The sequence below is a fragment of the Salvelinus namaycush genome, chromosome 19 (assembly GCF_016432855.1).
Source record: "Salvelinus namaycush isolate Seneca chromosome 19, SaNama_1.0, whole genome shotgun sequence".
In the NCBI taxonomy this organism is placed as follows: domain Eukaryota; kingdom Metazoa; phylum Chordata; class Actinopteri; order Salmoniformes; family Salmonidae; genus Salvelinus; species Salvelinus namaycush.
In genome coordinates this window covers 32,634,466-32,650,143 of record NC_052325.1, presented here as the reverse complement: position 1 = coordinate 32,650,143, position 15,678 = coordinate 32,634,466, and the positions used below count along the sequence as shown (strand labels likewise).

General features: G+C 40.5%; 2 protein-coding genes across 3 annotated transcripts; both read right to left on the bottom strand.

Moving 5' to 3' along the window:
* Positions 1–2,494: 2,494 nt before the first annotated feature.
* si:dkey-10c21.1 lies at positions 2,495–6,874 on the bottom strand. 2 transcript variants are annotated; one of them, XR_005478588.1, is made up of 8 exons: positions 6,700–6,874; positions 5,902–6,175; positions 5,300–5,428; positions 5,005–5,172; positions 4,795–4,832; positions 4,399–4,690; positions 3,760–3,813; positions 2,495–3,643 (listed from the first exon to the last, which is right to left on the bottom strand). XR_005478588.1 is itself a non-coding variant. In XM_039014860.1 (6 exons), the coding sequence occupies exons 1-6, from the start codon at positions 6,700–6,702 to the stop codon at positions 3,384–3,386; spliced, it is 888 nt and encodes a 295-aa protein (XP_038870788.1). In that variant the 5' UTR covers positions 6,703–6,873; the 3' UTR covers positions 2,495–3,383. The 2 variants fall into 2 exon arrangements, 1 of the variants encoding a protein (XP_038870788.1); XM_039014860.1 differs by lacking the exons at positions 4,399–4,690; positions 4,795–4,832 and having other exon boundaries at positions 6,700–6,873.
* A 2,304-nt stretch (positions 6,875–9,178) lies between these two features.
* Positions 9,179–15,416, bottom strand: LOC120064343 (protein FAM171B-like). The gene is made up of 7 exons (XM_039014859.1): positions 14,225–15,416; positions 13,943–14,035; positions 13,417–13,569; positions 13,096–13,266; positions 12,820–12,936; positions 12,396–12,519; positions 9,179–12,065 (listed from the first exon to the last, which is right to left on the bottom strand). The coding sequence occupies exons 1-7, from the start codon at positions 14,421–14,423 to the stop codon at positions 10,832–10,834; spliced, it is 2,091 nt and encodes a 696-aa protein (XP_038870787.1). The 5' UTR covers positions 14,424–15,416; the 3' UTR covers positions 9,179–10,831.
* Between the last annotated feature and the right edge of the window lie 262 nt (positions 15,417–15,678).

The following is a 15,678-nucleotide window of genomic DNA, read 5'->3' as shown; positions in this document are numbered from 1 at the left end:
CAGAGGGTATTGCGTACGGCCCAGTAATTCACTGGGGAAAACCTTCCTGCCATCCAGGACCTCTATACCAGGCGGTGTCAAAGACCCCAAAAATTGCCCAAGACTCCAGCCACCCTAGTCATAGACTGTTCTCTCTGCTACCGCATGGCAAGTGGTACCGCAGCGGCAAGTCTAGGTCCAAAAGGCTTCTTAACAGCTCTTACCCCCAAGTCATAAGACTCCTGAACAGCTAATCAAATATCCGGACTATTTACATTGTCCCCCCCTCCCCTATGCATAGTCACTTTACCTCTACCTACAGTACATATAACCTCAATTACCTGGACTAACCTGTGCCCCTGCACATTGGCTCTGTACCGGTACCCCCTGTATATAGCCTCGCTACTATTATTTTATTTATTTTTTATTTATTTTAATTGTATTTTTTACTTCAGTTCAGATAAGTAAATACTTTCTTAACACTTGTTTTCTTAAAACTAAATTTTTGGTTAAGGGCTTGTAAGTAAGCATTTCACTGTAAGGTCTACACCTGTTGTATTTGGCGCATGTGATGTGACAAATACAAATAAATAGCACTCCTAAGGAAGATTCATTTTCGAGTTAGCTACCAACTTCAATTTACGATGTAAAAGGTGGATTTTATGATGTAATGTCAACTTTATACATTAAATTTTCAACTCACCCACAGAAATTCTCCATTAAATCTGCTGTGGATTACTGAGAATCCCATACCTTTATCACTGAATGTATTTGACAATGTAAACACACTAATCAACCAGGAGATGGCATAATACCCATTTTATGCAGGAATTTAACAACTTAATTACACCGTTACAATTACATGTACTGCAACACCTGTAGGCATTGTGATAACATGTCAGTACAAATTGTGTTTAAATAAAATGGAAATAGGTTGGCTGAGAAATGGAACATTGACCTTACATTTTTCTGTGCAATATTTAGACACATTCAGGAAGTAATTTTACCCAGGTATATTAGGATTATTGTATCTTTACTTGATTTAATAATGAAGCAAGATTGGACATTGGGTGTTTGTGTCTGCGTACACATCACAGACAAACTGAAATGGTCCACCCACACAGACAGTGTGGTGAAGGTGCAACAGCGCCACTTCAACCTCAGGAGGTTGAAGAAATTTGGCTTGTCACCCAAAACCCTGACAAACTTTTATAGACGCACAATCGAGAGCATCCTGTCGGGCTGTATCACCGCCTGGTACGGCAACTGCTCCGCCCACAACCGTAAGGCTCTCCAGAGGGTAGTGAGGTCTGCACAACGCATCACCGGGGGCAAACTACCTGCCCTTCATGACACCTACAGCACCCGATGTCACAGGAAGGCCAAAAAGATCATCAAGGACATCAACCACCTGAGCCACTGCCTGTTCACACCGCTACCATTCAAAAGGCAAGGTCAGTATAGGTGCATCAAAGCTGGGACCGAGAGACTGAAAAACAGCTTCTACCTCAAAGCCATCAGACTACTAAACAGCAATCACTAACTCAGAGAGGCTGCTGCCTACATTGAGACCCAATCACTGGCCACTTCAATAAATGGATCACTAGTCACTTTATACAATGCACTGTAAAATAATGCCACTTGAGTAATGTAAGATATGTAAACATTATTAATGTCACATGTATCTACTGTATTTTATACCATCTATTGCACCTTCGCTATCGCTCATCCATATACTTACATGTATATATTCTCATTCACCCCTTTAGATTTGTGTGTATTAGGTAGGTGTTGGGGAATTGTTAGACTACTTGTTAGATATTACTGTTAGATAGTGCAGTAATATCTAACAATAATGTCGGAACTAGAAGCACAAGCATTTCGCTACACTCGTATTATTATCTGCTAACCATGTGTACACTACCGTTCAAAAGTTTGGGGTCACAGAAATGTCCTTGATTTTTGAAAGAAAAGCACATTTTTTGTCCATTAAAATAACATCAAATTGATCAGACATAAACTGTAGACATTATTAATGTTGTATATGACTATTGTAGCTGGAAATGGCAGATTTTTTATGGAATATCTACATAGGCGTACAGAGGACCATTTTCAGCAACCATCACTCCTGTGTTCCAATGGCACGTTGTGTTAGCTAATCCAAGTTGATCATTTTAAAAGGCTAATTGATCATTGGAAAACCATTTTGCAAATTTGCTTTTCTTTAAAAAAAGGGCATTTCTAAGTGACCCCAAACTTTTGAACGGTAGCGTATGTGACAAATAAAATTGTATTTGATTTGAATAATGTGCTAAATTACTAGTGTTTTCTGATGTTTTGTGTTCACATTTTATGAGGGTTATAGAGGTGATTGTCAATTCTAGTTGTTGCATTAAAATGTATGCAAATACACTTAAACATCAATGGTCAATGTTTAGATAACTACCTGCAAATGTATTGTCTATTATGATGGGGTGTGTCAGTATGACAAAGTCAAACACACTGTCATTGCAAGTCCAACTCTTGGCCTGTATAGGCCGATAGATGTTTATAGGTCTACAGATGTTTCTTTCAGTCTAATTTATTGGACCTCTCCTTCTTGGAGGTTGACAACATAAGTAATTCAACAACATTTCATTTAAAGGTAATGCAGTGGTAAATCTTCAAACTGCACATTTACATTTTATATTTGGAATGTAAAGAACCATAGTCAACATAATCAAAATATATTGTCTTGCATTTTTTATAGAAATGTTTCCCTTAAAAGATGATATTGTCATGATTTTGTCAATAAAAAATAGCACCACCACCAATAATTACACGTGGCAACAACCTGGACTCAGGGGTAGACGTAACAGAGTAAATATATATCTGGGACAGCCAATTAGTATGATATGTTACTTTTCGTATGGTATGTATTAATTTGTGAATGTCCATCATCCATGTCCTATGATATGTTACAAATTACAATTCGTACAATATGTTATGAATTGCAATTTGTAATATATGTTACCAATTTGCAGAACGTATGTTATGAATTCCAATTTGTTGTGGCTAATGTTAGCTAGGCTTGGGGTTAGTGTTAGGAGTTAAGATTAGGGTTAAGAGTTAGGGGAAGGGTTAGCTAACATGCTAAGTAGTTGCAAAGTAGCTAAAAAGTAGCAAGTAGTTGACATGTTGCATCATATCCATACTCATCCACCCTAACCAACCACTCTACATTCATTTAATGTAAACATACAGTACCAAATGTACTGTAGCATATTATACTATTCTGAGTGTCCCAGATTTAAGTTTACTAGTCTGAGACCAGGCTGGTGGCTAAGATGAATAAAAAAGTGATAGAAAAAAGGTAAAAATAGTCCTGATATAGATAAATTAGAATGAAGAACCAATTGACCTCTTCAAGCATTTTCAGCAATCAGGTCATCCATGACATCCTTCTGATGAGTTAAAAGGGCTTGAATCAGGGCGTTAGTGGCCCCGGTGCTGGTCGCGCTATCCAGGAGCTTCCTCATCATTTCTTGTGGTGTCAACTGGGCATTCACGATGGCAGCCATTTCATCATGAAAATGTCCACTCTGCAGATCATCGACAATGGCCTTCACGTTTTTCACCCGGCTAACCAGAGCTGTGCGGTTTCTTTTCAAAAACCCACATTTGTCTTTCACAAGGAAGATAAATAAATATATTTAGGATAAATCAAATTACATTCTTAAGGTAAGATACATGTATCGATAGCATTTTCAGTGTTACAGCCCTTTCACAATATTTGTCTACCTGAAATTGAAGAGATCGATGGAGAATGTGTCATGTTCTTGGGCCGTGATGGTCCTAAAAGAGAAAAGGTGATACATTGAGAAATAGTGCACCAATGTCACTAACATGAAAACACGCTATGGGAACACACTAGCAGAGTCTAACCCAGCTAAATTGGTCAGCTTTTTTTAAATTCAAAAACTTTTGCACAAGGTCCACGACAGTGTTAGAAATGTCTACTCCGGTCCGCAGTGCAAAAAAGGTAATCACCCCTGCCTCATGCTACAGGGATTGCCATTTTAATATGACCTCTAAACCAGGCTTAGCCTTATGTTCCACATAGGAACGAAGAGGACTAAGGTAGTAAGTCTGAATCAGGAGAAAATCCACGTATTATTATCTAGCCTGACTGGCCTCTTTCAGTGTATACAAACAGCAGTCTCTTCCTGGATCACTTGGTACTCAGAAATCCAAAAGTTAACAACATAACAATATTTCACGGTCCTGAAAACCATATTTTGAGGTTATGATCAGGTAAAGACATAGTACTAAGCTATTTATGGTATTCCTAAATCTAGTCGTATTCTTCAAAATACAAGTTATTGATAAAATATTAAATTCTGTTAGTATGTTACTTAGTCAGTTAACATTCCAGATTACCTAGTCAGAATAAGGTGGTAATCCACTTCTTAAGTCCTGGATAGGTGTCATTCACCTCACTTTCTTTGAGAGTATCAAGAAACTGAGAGCATGTCTCTTCCTTTTTGAGAATCATCTTGTCAATCAGGTCGGTCACAGCAGCCTCTGGTACTGAGAGGCTCTTCAGCTCTTGATACTCTCTATCGGTAACAATACGTTTGGAGTGCACATGTTGAAGAATGAAGACAGAATCTGCTCGGAGCCAGTCGATGAGTTTCACCTTATTCTCAATGATCATTTTCATGGCAGGGCCCTAGAGAAGCAATTTTTACTGACAAGTTGTTTGTTTCTCAAAGAAAACAATAATTATGTTTAATAATTAAGTTTTTGATCTCATACAAAATTGGGATTGACTACCTGAGAAGAGGACACATCTTCTGTTTGCTTTGGTGGCACTGAAATATATTAAGTTGCCATTATTTTATTTCAAATATCAAATGCATGATTGAAAATAACATTAATTAAAATATATGTGGACTGAGCTCATTTGTCAAGATGATCCTGTTCTCTAACACAGCTACCACTGTGACCTGTGAAGATAAAACCTGCCTAAATGCAGTAGTTCACCTGGACACTGTGGGGCCTGGGGGGCTGGGGCCTGGGGGGCTGGGACCTGCATCACAGACATATTGAGGTTGCCGTCGATTGTACAGTTCGTTATCTCTGATGCAAATATATGGCTGTCTTTTATTGCAACCATTTCTGCATGTGGGGGTGGTTGGCTGACGTTCATTCCTGAAAGAGACATTTTGTGTCCAAGTAAATATACAATTGTGTTATGTTCTTCTTATGGTGCTAGTCGTTAGTAAGTAATACAACTTTCTCAGTATTACCATGTTGGCTTATTCACAGTTGCACTCACCAGATGGATTCCCCGATCCTGCTTGAACGGTTACATGCATGTCTAAGTCTTTTATACCTCGGACATTGGTGACTTTCCTGGTATCAACAGTGCTGCTGCAATCCGCATACACCATTGGGCTGGATGAAGCTTCAAAACACATTCGTTATTGCCATGTTAGATAATGACCTTACAGCATATAATAAAAACATTGTACCAGCAAACCCAACCATTAAATTGGGAAAGGTGATACCTAGTCAGTTGTACAACTGAATGCATTCAACTGAAATGTGTCTTCCTCATTTAACCCAATCCCTCTGAATCAGAGAGGTGCGGAGGGCTGCCTTAATTGACATCTTCGACACCCGGGGAACAGTGGGTTAACTGCCTTGCTCAGGCAGAACGACAGATTTTTACCTTGTCAGCTCGGGGATTCGATCCAGTAAACCTTCGGGTTACAGGCCCAACGCTCCTACCCGCCAGGCTACCTAGTGCATTATGTACTGTATAGTAACACCTATTTAAAAGCTTTACTGTAAGAGTTGTATGTTTTCTTATCATAACCATATGAAGTATTTCTAAATGTTTTTTATCACCACAAATGTTGATGTATACTATTTTACCTTGTGTGCTCTTGCTGAAATGTTGTTGAAGGCCTGGATAATGTGTCTGCTCTTCCTTCAGAATCTTAAGGAAGTCCTGACATGTACTATCGTCCATTTCAATGAATGTCTCCAAAAGAAGACGGATCTTCCCTTCATCAGTTTTTTGATTGCGAATAGCCTTATCCTGTTTAGCTGTTAGGATATCTTCACACTTGTCAATGATAAACTCAGCAGCCATCGTTGATAACCACTTGCACAGGTCCTCCTTGTGTGACATCAGAAATTCCATGGCCTATTTGGAAATAATAAACAAATCTCTGTTGAGTAAAACAGACTAATATTTGTATAGGTTGGTAGCAATCTAAGTTTAACTGGACCAATATAATGTTTATTAAGGCATGATTATGGTTTACCCAAGGTGGTTATGGAGTATTAAACAACCAATGGTTGCAGGTTTTGAGTGCATCATGATTTAATGTTATTAAGTAGAACAAACAATAATACTTATATTATGATCTGTAACAAAGTGAAATACCATGTCACCCTTTCTGGTATCGTTAACCCTTACAATTTCACTCTATGATAAAGTAAGTACCTTCTAAGTTAATAAAATACTGAACATAATACTGAATACATTAAAAAGTCTTCAGGCAAGAAGCCATAACAGTGTGGCAGTAGCCTACAAAACACCAGCAGTTAATTGTATTGGTGGACGTAACGTAAACTTGACAAACAACGGCTGGTTTTCACACAAGGCTGAAGTAAAGCAGCTTCAGTATTTCTAAGAATAAACGGCAGAACAGGAAGATAACTTACCATATGATAAAGGTCTAACGGCACAGGTTCTGGTAGTAAATGTAAATCTGAAGACTGAAAAGACTTAAAAACCTGAAAAACTCCCGAAAAGCTTAAATGTGGCTGAGGCAAACTTTTTGCGTTATATAACGACGTTTACACAACTGGTGAACACATAAAGCGAAAACGAAAGTACAGACTTGCGTGACATGTTGCCAAGAGTGCGCCGTAAGTTTCACTTTGAGGAGTAATGTGTAGCTCAGTTGTTAGGGCATGGCGCTTGCAACGGTAGGGTTGTGGTTTCGATTTCCACGGGTACTTTCATCTTCAAACAATGTGGTAGCGGGCTATAGTGCATAAACATCAATCCTAACAGTACCGATTGGACATTTTATTTTCTTAAATGTATGCACTCACTACTGTAAATCGCTCTGGATAAGAGTGTCTGCTAAATGACTTAAATATAAAATTACTAGTATTTACATACCCTACATTACATGTACTGCAACACCTGTCGGCATTGTGATAACATGTCAGTACAATTTGTGCCCATGACTGTTGTTCACCAACTTTAACCTCCAGAACATGCTCCTAGTTGAGCATAATTTAATAGTGGACCTTCCCTCCATGCTATGCCAGGTGCTCTTGTACTTGACCTTTCCTTGACATCCCAGGGTAGGGGTGAAACTGAAGTCCCTGTCTCACTGGGCAGGCAAAACATTTACTGGTTCAAAGATCTGGGTTGAGCGGGCAGTGATATGCAGGCAAAAATACACAAGACACTTGTAAGAGTGGAACCAGTTGAAATAAAATAGAAACAGGTTGGCTGAGAAATGGAACACTGACCTTACATTTTCCTGTGCAATATTTAGACACATTCAGGAAGTCATTTTACCCAGTTTTATTAGGATTATTGTATCTTTACTTGATTTAATATTGAAGCAAGATTGGACATTGGGCGTTTGTGTCTGTGGAACCTCGTACCCTCACTAACGTGCTCAGAATAATGTGCTAAGTTACTATTGTTTTCTGATGTTTTGTGTTCACATTTTATCAAGGTTATAGAGATGATTTTCCATTTCTAGTTGTTGCATTACAATGTATACAAATATGGCTTAAACATCAATGGTCAATGTTTAGATAAATACCTGCAAATGTATTGTCTATTATGATGGGGTGTGTCAGTATGACAAAGTCAAACACAGACTGTCATTGCAAATCCAACTCTTGGCCTGTATAGGCCGATAGATGTTTATAGGTCTACAGATGTTTCTTTCAGTCTAATTTATTGGACCTCTCCTTCTTGGAGGTTGACAACATAAGTAATTCAACAACATTTCATTTAAAGGTAATGCAGTGGTAAATCTTCAAACTGCACCTTTACATTTTATATTTGGAATGTAAAGAACCATAGTCAACATAATCAAAATATATTGTCTTGCATTTGTTATATAAATGTTTCCCTTAAAATATGATATTGTCACGATTTTGTCAATAAAAAATAGCACCACCACCAATAATTACACGTGGCAACAACCTGGACTCAGGAGTAGACGTAACAGAGTAAATATATATCTGGGACAGCCAATTAGTATGATATGTTACTTTTCGTATGGTATGTATTAATTTGTGAATGTCCATCATCCATTTCCTATGATATGTTACAAATTGCAATTCGTACAATATGTTATGAATTGCAATTTGTAATATATGTTACCAATTTGCAGAACGTATGTTATGAATTCCAATTTGTTGTGGCTAATGTTAGCTAGGCTTGGGGTTAGTGTTAGGAGTTAAGATTAGGGTTAAGAGTTAGGGGAAGGGTTAGCTAACATGCTAAGTAGTTGCAAAGTAGCTAAAAAGTAGCAAGTAGTTGACATGTTGCATCATATCCATACTCATCCACCCTAACCAACCACTCTACATTCATTTAATGTAAACATACAGTACCAAATGTACTGTAGCATATTATACTATTCTGAGTGTCCCAGATTTAAGTTTACTAGTCTGAGACCAGGCTGGTGGCTAAGATGAATAAAAAAGTGATAGAAAAAAGGTAAAAATAGTCCTGATATAGATAAATTAGAATGAAGAACCAATTGACCTCTTCAATCTTTTTCAGCAATCAGGTCATCCATGACATCCTTCTGATGAGTTAAAAGGGCTTGAATCAGGGCGTTAGTGGCCCCGGTGCTGGTCGCGCTATCCAGGAGCTTCCTCATCATTTCTTGTGGTGTCAACTGGGCATTCACGATGGCAGCCATTTCATCATGATAACCTCCACTCTGCAGATCATCGACAATGGCCTTCACGTTTTTCACCTGGCTAACCAGAGCTGTGCGGTTTCTTTTCAAAAACCCACGTTTGTCTTTCACAAGGAAGATAAATAGATATATTTAGGATAAATCAAATTACATTCTTAAAGCGAGATACATGTATCGATAGCATTTTCAGTGTTACAGCCCTTTCACAATATTTGTCTACCTGAAATTGAAGAGATCGATGGAGAATATGTCATGTTCTTGGGCCGTGATGGTCCTAAAAGAGAAAAGGTGATACATCGAGAAATAGTGCACCAATGTCACTAACATGAAAACACGCTATGGGAACACAGTTTCCTGGTATCAACAGTGCTGCTGCAATCCGCATACACCATTGGGCTGGATGAAGCTTCAAAACACATTAGTTTTTGCCATGTTAGATAATGACCTTACAGCATATAATAAAAACATTGTACCAGCAAACCCAACCATTAAATTGGTGCATTATGTATTTATGTACTGTATAGTAACACGTATTTAAAAGCTTTACTGTAAGAGTTGTATGTTTTCTTATCATAACCATATGAAGTATTTCTAAATTGCTTTTATCACTACAAATGTTGATGTATGCTGCTATTTTATTTTAAAAAGCAATCAAAGACGAGTGGCAATGAAAAAGCGATCAAAGTTTCCATAGAAGTGCCCCTAATACTGTATATACCTAAATACAAACTATCAATAATCATAATTAACATTGAACGGGTTGTGTTTTTGGTCATTGGCATGTCGACCGCCGAGCACCGCCCGAACAAGGAGAGGCATTGACTTCGGCAGAAGTCGTGACAATAAGCCTCTGTGCCAACCAGTGATGAGTCATTTGCAAGCAAACTCATATGCATCATAACAGGCTCACACAAGCATATTTGAAAATGTAATTACTCTTTCAATATTCTCTTGACTTAAACAACAACTCATGCCATTATAAATTGTACAAAATCTAGGGAAGACAAGAATAATAGACTTTAGTTGATAAAACCATGACTGCTGTGAAGTACCAGCAAGTACAAGCAGTTACATTTAAGTGGCAGAGGTGGAATGAGAGAAGTCTAGATTCCCGTAAACTAGATGAACAACAGCTGGTTTTCAACAGAGCGGGAGCAGCCATCTCACCCAACATACAGTTCAAGGGCTACAGGACAGGAAGATATAATTTACCACAGGACAGGATGTCTAACAGAGCAGAATCTGGTAGTAAACGTAAATCTGGAGACCATACAACTTTCCGTACTGACAAGTTAAAATGTTGCTGAGGCAAATATGTGCTTACTTCCAGGAATGTAACAGACTTTCTTTATGTGAGTATAGTCAATAACAGACAGGCTGATTCACAATGAAACTTAAGTGAAGACATGCATGGCGTTTTTGTAAAGGTGCAGCCTACACGAATGCATTCTATGTTATGAGTAAGAAATGGAACACGTGAAGTGAAACTAAGATTCATTTAAGTTTCACCGTGTTTGCATTCGACAGATTAATACAATAGATTGTACAACACCACCTTTAGGCATTGTCATAACATGTATTGACACAGTCAGTGCAATTTTATGTCTATGACTATTCACCTACACAACTTCAGCTCATGCTCCTAGTTCAGCTTTGTGAGTGGCTTTTCCTCCATGTGATGCCAGGTTCTTGTCATTGTCCTTATCATGGTTTCCTGGGGGTGAGGTGTCCCAGGGTCACACTCAGTAGGCAAACGTTGTAGAGCGTTGCAGATAGAAATGTCATGAATAGAACTGACATGAATACTTATTGTTCATGTCAGAGGGACATGTTTATTCTACATAATATATTTATATCTGAACATTCCACAATTGAGTATAGCCCTGAACTCACTGTCTCTCTGGGCAAGCACTCGGCCCCTCCCCTCTCTCCTGTGAGACGTTGGTAGCAGTTCCGCTAGATCCACTTACACCCAGGACGGTCCCCAGGGGGGCGTCATCAATCAGGGTCTGGCCCCCCATGGCGCCTTTCCCGCTGCACTTTTTGTTCAATTCCTCACCGGAGACGAGAAGGGGGGGCTTAATATGGAGCGTGGCTCTCTTGACAAAGGTGCCACTACGATCCAGCGTCGTCTGCCTATTCCCAACAGTTGGCTGGTTGTTGGGTTCGCTCATATCCACTCCAGAGTCAAGACTGGTGTCACGGCTGTCCCCTGCCGCCCTGCGTTTTCTCTTGGAGTCCGTGGCGGAGGAAGAGTTGCGGCAGATCTCTGCGGCCGGTTTGCCCTCCAGGGATACAAACCATGCCCGCGGGGCGAGAGGAGAGGGCCTGGCCCTGGTGAGCTCTGAGGGGGTCTGCTCTGAATTCTGGTCTGCTTCCTGGAGCTCGCTGGAAAAGGGACGCTCACCCCCAGGCCGGTGGCCTCCTCTTCCTCTGGCCTCGTTCAGCGTGCCGGGGACTGAGACGGACTCTGGGAGGCTGCTGTAGTAGCGGCTCCAGGACTCTGGCTTGAAGGTGGACGTGTCCCCGTGAAGCCCCTCCCTGCCATGCCCCTGGGAGCGCTCCAGAGTGGCCAGAGGGACCTTGGGTAAAGTCTGTGTGAGGTTGTCCATGCCCACAGTTTGTCCTTGCCCAAGGTCGTACATCCCACCTGTTCGGGGCAGGGTGGCAGACCTGCATCCCGGAGAGTGCTGCTCTGGTGAGCTCCAAAGCCCCGGAGCATGGAGGATAGCCACAGGTTGGTTGTGGAATTGGAGCAGTTTGTCCTGGAGGAACAAGCTCTCAATGAGAGAGAGAGGTATATTTATCCCCTCAGAAATGTCCCGTGTCCACAGAATGTCACTGCTGTTGACAAGAAGGGCCTGCTGCAAAGGCCTGGAGGACTCTGAACCAATAAGATCTGTACCCTCAATGTAAATGTTGAAGTCGTCATTGTACTTGGAAGTGGCTGAATCGACCGATTTGCCATCGCCCCTCCTCATTAATAATTGGTGGGATACGTCTTCAGAGTGGGTGGAGTCTTGAGAGGACACTTCGCAGAGTTGGTTGTCATTTGTCGTGGTGGTTTGGTCCATCTTCAACGACGCCATTTTGGTGGCGTGGATCCTCTTTGTCTTAGGTTCACTAGAAGAACATTTGTGGATCAAAACAGAAACCTCTCTTAGGAAATGCAAAATGTTTCTAAACACACCACCATTGAAAGGTGGATCAGATTCAAATGGTCACTATCGCTATGGTATATACAATCAGTTGATATCAGATCATAACATTAGTTGACATCGTTAAAAGATTACTATACTATACTATATTGACAAAAATTCAAATGTGAAACAAAATATCAATTAACAGTTTGATGACACTGGAGATTTGTCAATTCACTTGGTTAATCTGGCCCATTAACGTCTAAACAATAACAGATTAGTGAGGTAACAACAAAATGAATCCATCTCTTACCTACGACAACAGAGCATCACTGCTAAAACTCCAACAAGGAAGACAAGAGTTCCTCCTAGCACAGCCACGATCAAGGAGCTATGGTAGGAGATGAAGTCCATAGGGGTGGCATGTCCCATGTAACCTATATTAACATTAGCACATAAGAGTCTGGTTAAAAGTTTGGAGAGCGTTATGAGAGCACAAAAAATAACTCATACACTGTAGAACAATAGACAATCTGCTTGCTGGAAATGACCACCAGCTATAAATAATGTATAGTTCAATATATCTTGCAATGGTTGAATTGCATTATGGTCCTAAAATTAATACAATTATAAAGTAATCCAATAAACGGAGGTGCGTTTTAAGGTTTGAAGTTTTAAGGAGTTCTTAATGGTCACATAAATATTTTGTTGATTTGGGAAACTGCTACCTATCATACCCTTGATCGAAGGCATGGGTGCTGCTATCCAATAGCCTAGATGAGGAGCCATGAAGGTCCAAAACAACTTCCCCTCCTCCATCTTCATAATTCCCAGTCCTCTGTTCATCCAGGCACCTGAATAATATTGATGATGTGTTGAAGACATGTATGAACTACTGATCTAGGGTCAGCCTTCCTTCCCCAAATCCTAACCTTAACCATTAGAGGGTAACATGTAAAACTGACCTTAGATCATTGTCTAGGGGAATTTCCCCCAACTACCTCTACACCCACCAGTAGTATGGTCAAAGGACCAGGCTGGCACAGCATGAGAGGCCTGCAGTCCAGAGTTGTCCCCCAGGGGTAGAGTGATCTGTACTGGCCCGGTCACCTGGATCTCTCTGCCATTGGACAAGAGTTGAGCACTGACAGCTGCTATGGGGCTCAACTCAATGCTGCTGTATCCTGAAACACAAAACACTTACTTTAAGACCTTTAAAATACAAAAGATGAAAAAGTTCTTATCATTACAGTATTGCTAATTTGTAGGCCGTTGTCTCTTGCTCTGTACCTCCCTCCGAATGTGGTTTGGAAAAGCTGCACAAACACACATACCTGACTGGTTGATGAGAAGGCCAGTGGTGTAGCAGTCTTTCCCAGCGGGAGGCTGAGGCGTTGTAATGTAAGCTCTGAAAGAGGAGAGGCTTCTTCTGTCTGTCAGGTTCAGGAGACTCTTAGGGAACTGGACCCTGGGCTGAGACAAGGGATCTACAGATGAAAAGACATATGGTAATTAAGAAGATAAATTACAAAAACAAGGCAATGTTTAGCTAATGTTCAAGAACTAGGACCTATGAAAAAGAGTAGCTACCCGTACACTCTTAGAAAAAAGGGTTCCAAAAGGGTTCTTTGACTGTCCCCATAAAAGGTTCTACATGGAACTCATAAGAGTTCTACATAGAACCAAAAGGGTTCTACCTGGAACCCAAAAGAGTTTTTGAAAGGGTTCTCTTATGGGGACAGACGAAGAACCCGTTTAGGTTCTAGATAGCACCTTTTTTTCCTAAGAGTGTAAATAAAGCATCATAGAATGGATAATAACAGGAAAGTAAATCAGACAATAAAGACGCAACATAGATACCAGATGTTTTGCCAGTTATCAGAACTGAATCGTCAAACCACCAGATGTTGCCTTGGTGTATGGACAACAGGGACATGGTCACAGCTGAAAATACTGCAATAAACCAGAAGAGAAAAGGCATGGTGAAACTTTCCATAGGCACTTGCTTGATTTGATCCCCACACAGTCACTACGTAGTTGTTATATTGAGAAACTAGACGGCGATCTCACATTAGAATTCAACAGCTACTGCAATGACAAGCCGCCACGACGAATACACACACACACACCACACACACTTACTTGGTATCCTGGTGGTTTTCCAGGGCAGCAGGGTGACCAGGTAACTATCCATGCTAGCCACGATGGTGAGGGGTAACCCCAGTTGGTAGGGCACATGAAGAAAAACTCTACCGTCCTCAGTGGTGAGAGCAGAGTTGGTTCTGGTGTAGTTCACATACACCTCCACTGTGGCTAGGCTCAGGACGTGGCCGGTTGACATGTCATTGACCTGGACCTTCAGAGGGAATTCAGAGCCTGGAGAAAGCAAAGGATAAATTCAGTTCAATGATCAAATGTTTTTCCTTTTTACAATTCGATACTGTAATGTAGACAACACTGATTGCCAATATTTTTTAGCAATGATATAGTCCTGATTAAAGCAAAATAGGCCTTATAAAGAACACTAAACAAAACCATTTGAGGATTTCCCTGTGGATGTCTATTCAATTGTCCCACGGGACCTACGTGATGCAGAAACTCAATTTGGCCAATTATTGAGAATATATAAAGACGTTTGAAAGATAACACTGTGCTACATCAGCAAACAGGCTAATAAAGATATTGTCCGGCTATCAAATACTTTCTTTGGGCTGATTTTATAGAGGTGGACAGGTGACAATAAATCTCTGGGTAGGCTTATATTACATCACTTTCAACAATCCTGCAGTTTTCAGATCGGTAGAGATGAAGGAGAGATGTGAAGGAGAAGAAGCCTGCCCTACAGCCACTTCACACTCATGTTCGACCATGCAGTCTTAGTGGGCCAACATGACAGAAGGGCCTGATTAATCTGCAGTGGAGGTGAATAATACCAGATTACTATAATCTACTTGTTTGGAGAATTGGGGACCACGTCTGAGAGATTTACGGGTTTGGACAGAATGGGGGTTTCCGGCCTATGAGGTCATCATTCCAATAGAGATGGCTAGATAGGTGGAATCACATGCTATAACCTCAAATTAGATGGAGATTGAGAAGCCAGCTATAGTTGGTAACGTCAATCATATGACATGATATGTAGAATATCTTTTGAGACTTGGAAGCAGAACATGGTTTCAGTGGGAATTAGGCTACATCATGCAGGAAAGTGTGTGTGTTTGTGTGTGTGTACACAAATAGGAGGAGCAGATGGGCCTGTGGAGACTGATCCTCTATGGCTCCGGTTCAGACACTGCTGTGTTGGGATTAAGCCATTCCCTCTACAATTGCACAACATCACTGGGACAATCCAAGTCAAATTGCTGTCCTATAGACACCATACTGAAATGTATAAAAAAGTGGAATGGTGCTGAGATTTAGGTAATTTCGATTTTTACAGTTAGCCTTGTCCCATATCTGTTTGTGCCGTCTTACCAACCCCTATGGTCATTGGCAAGGCAATAGCAAACAGATCTGGGACCAGGCTAGTTTATGGTAAGACCTTGTAGGGGGTGTCATGTTGTCCAGCAGAGAGGACAATAAAACAGTGTGACCAT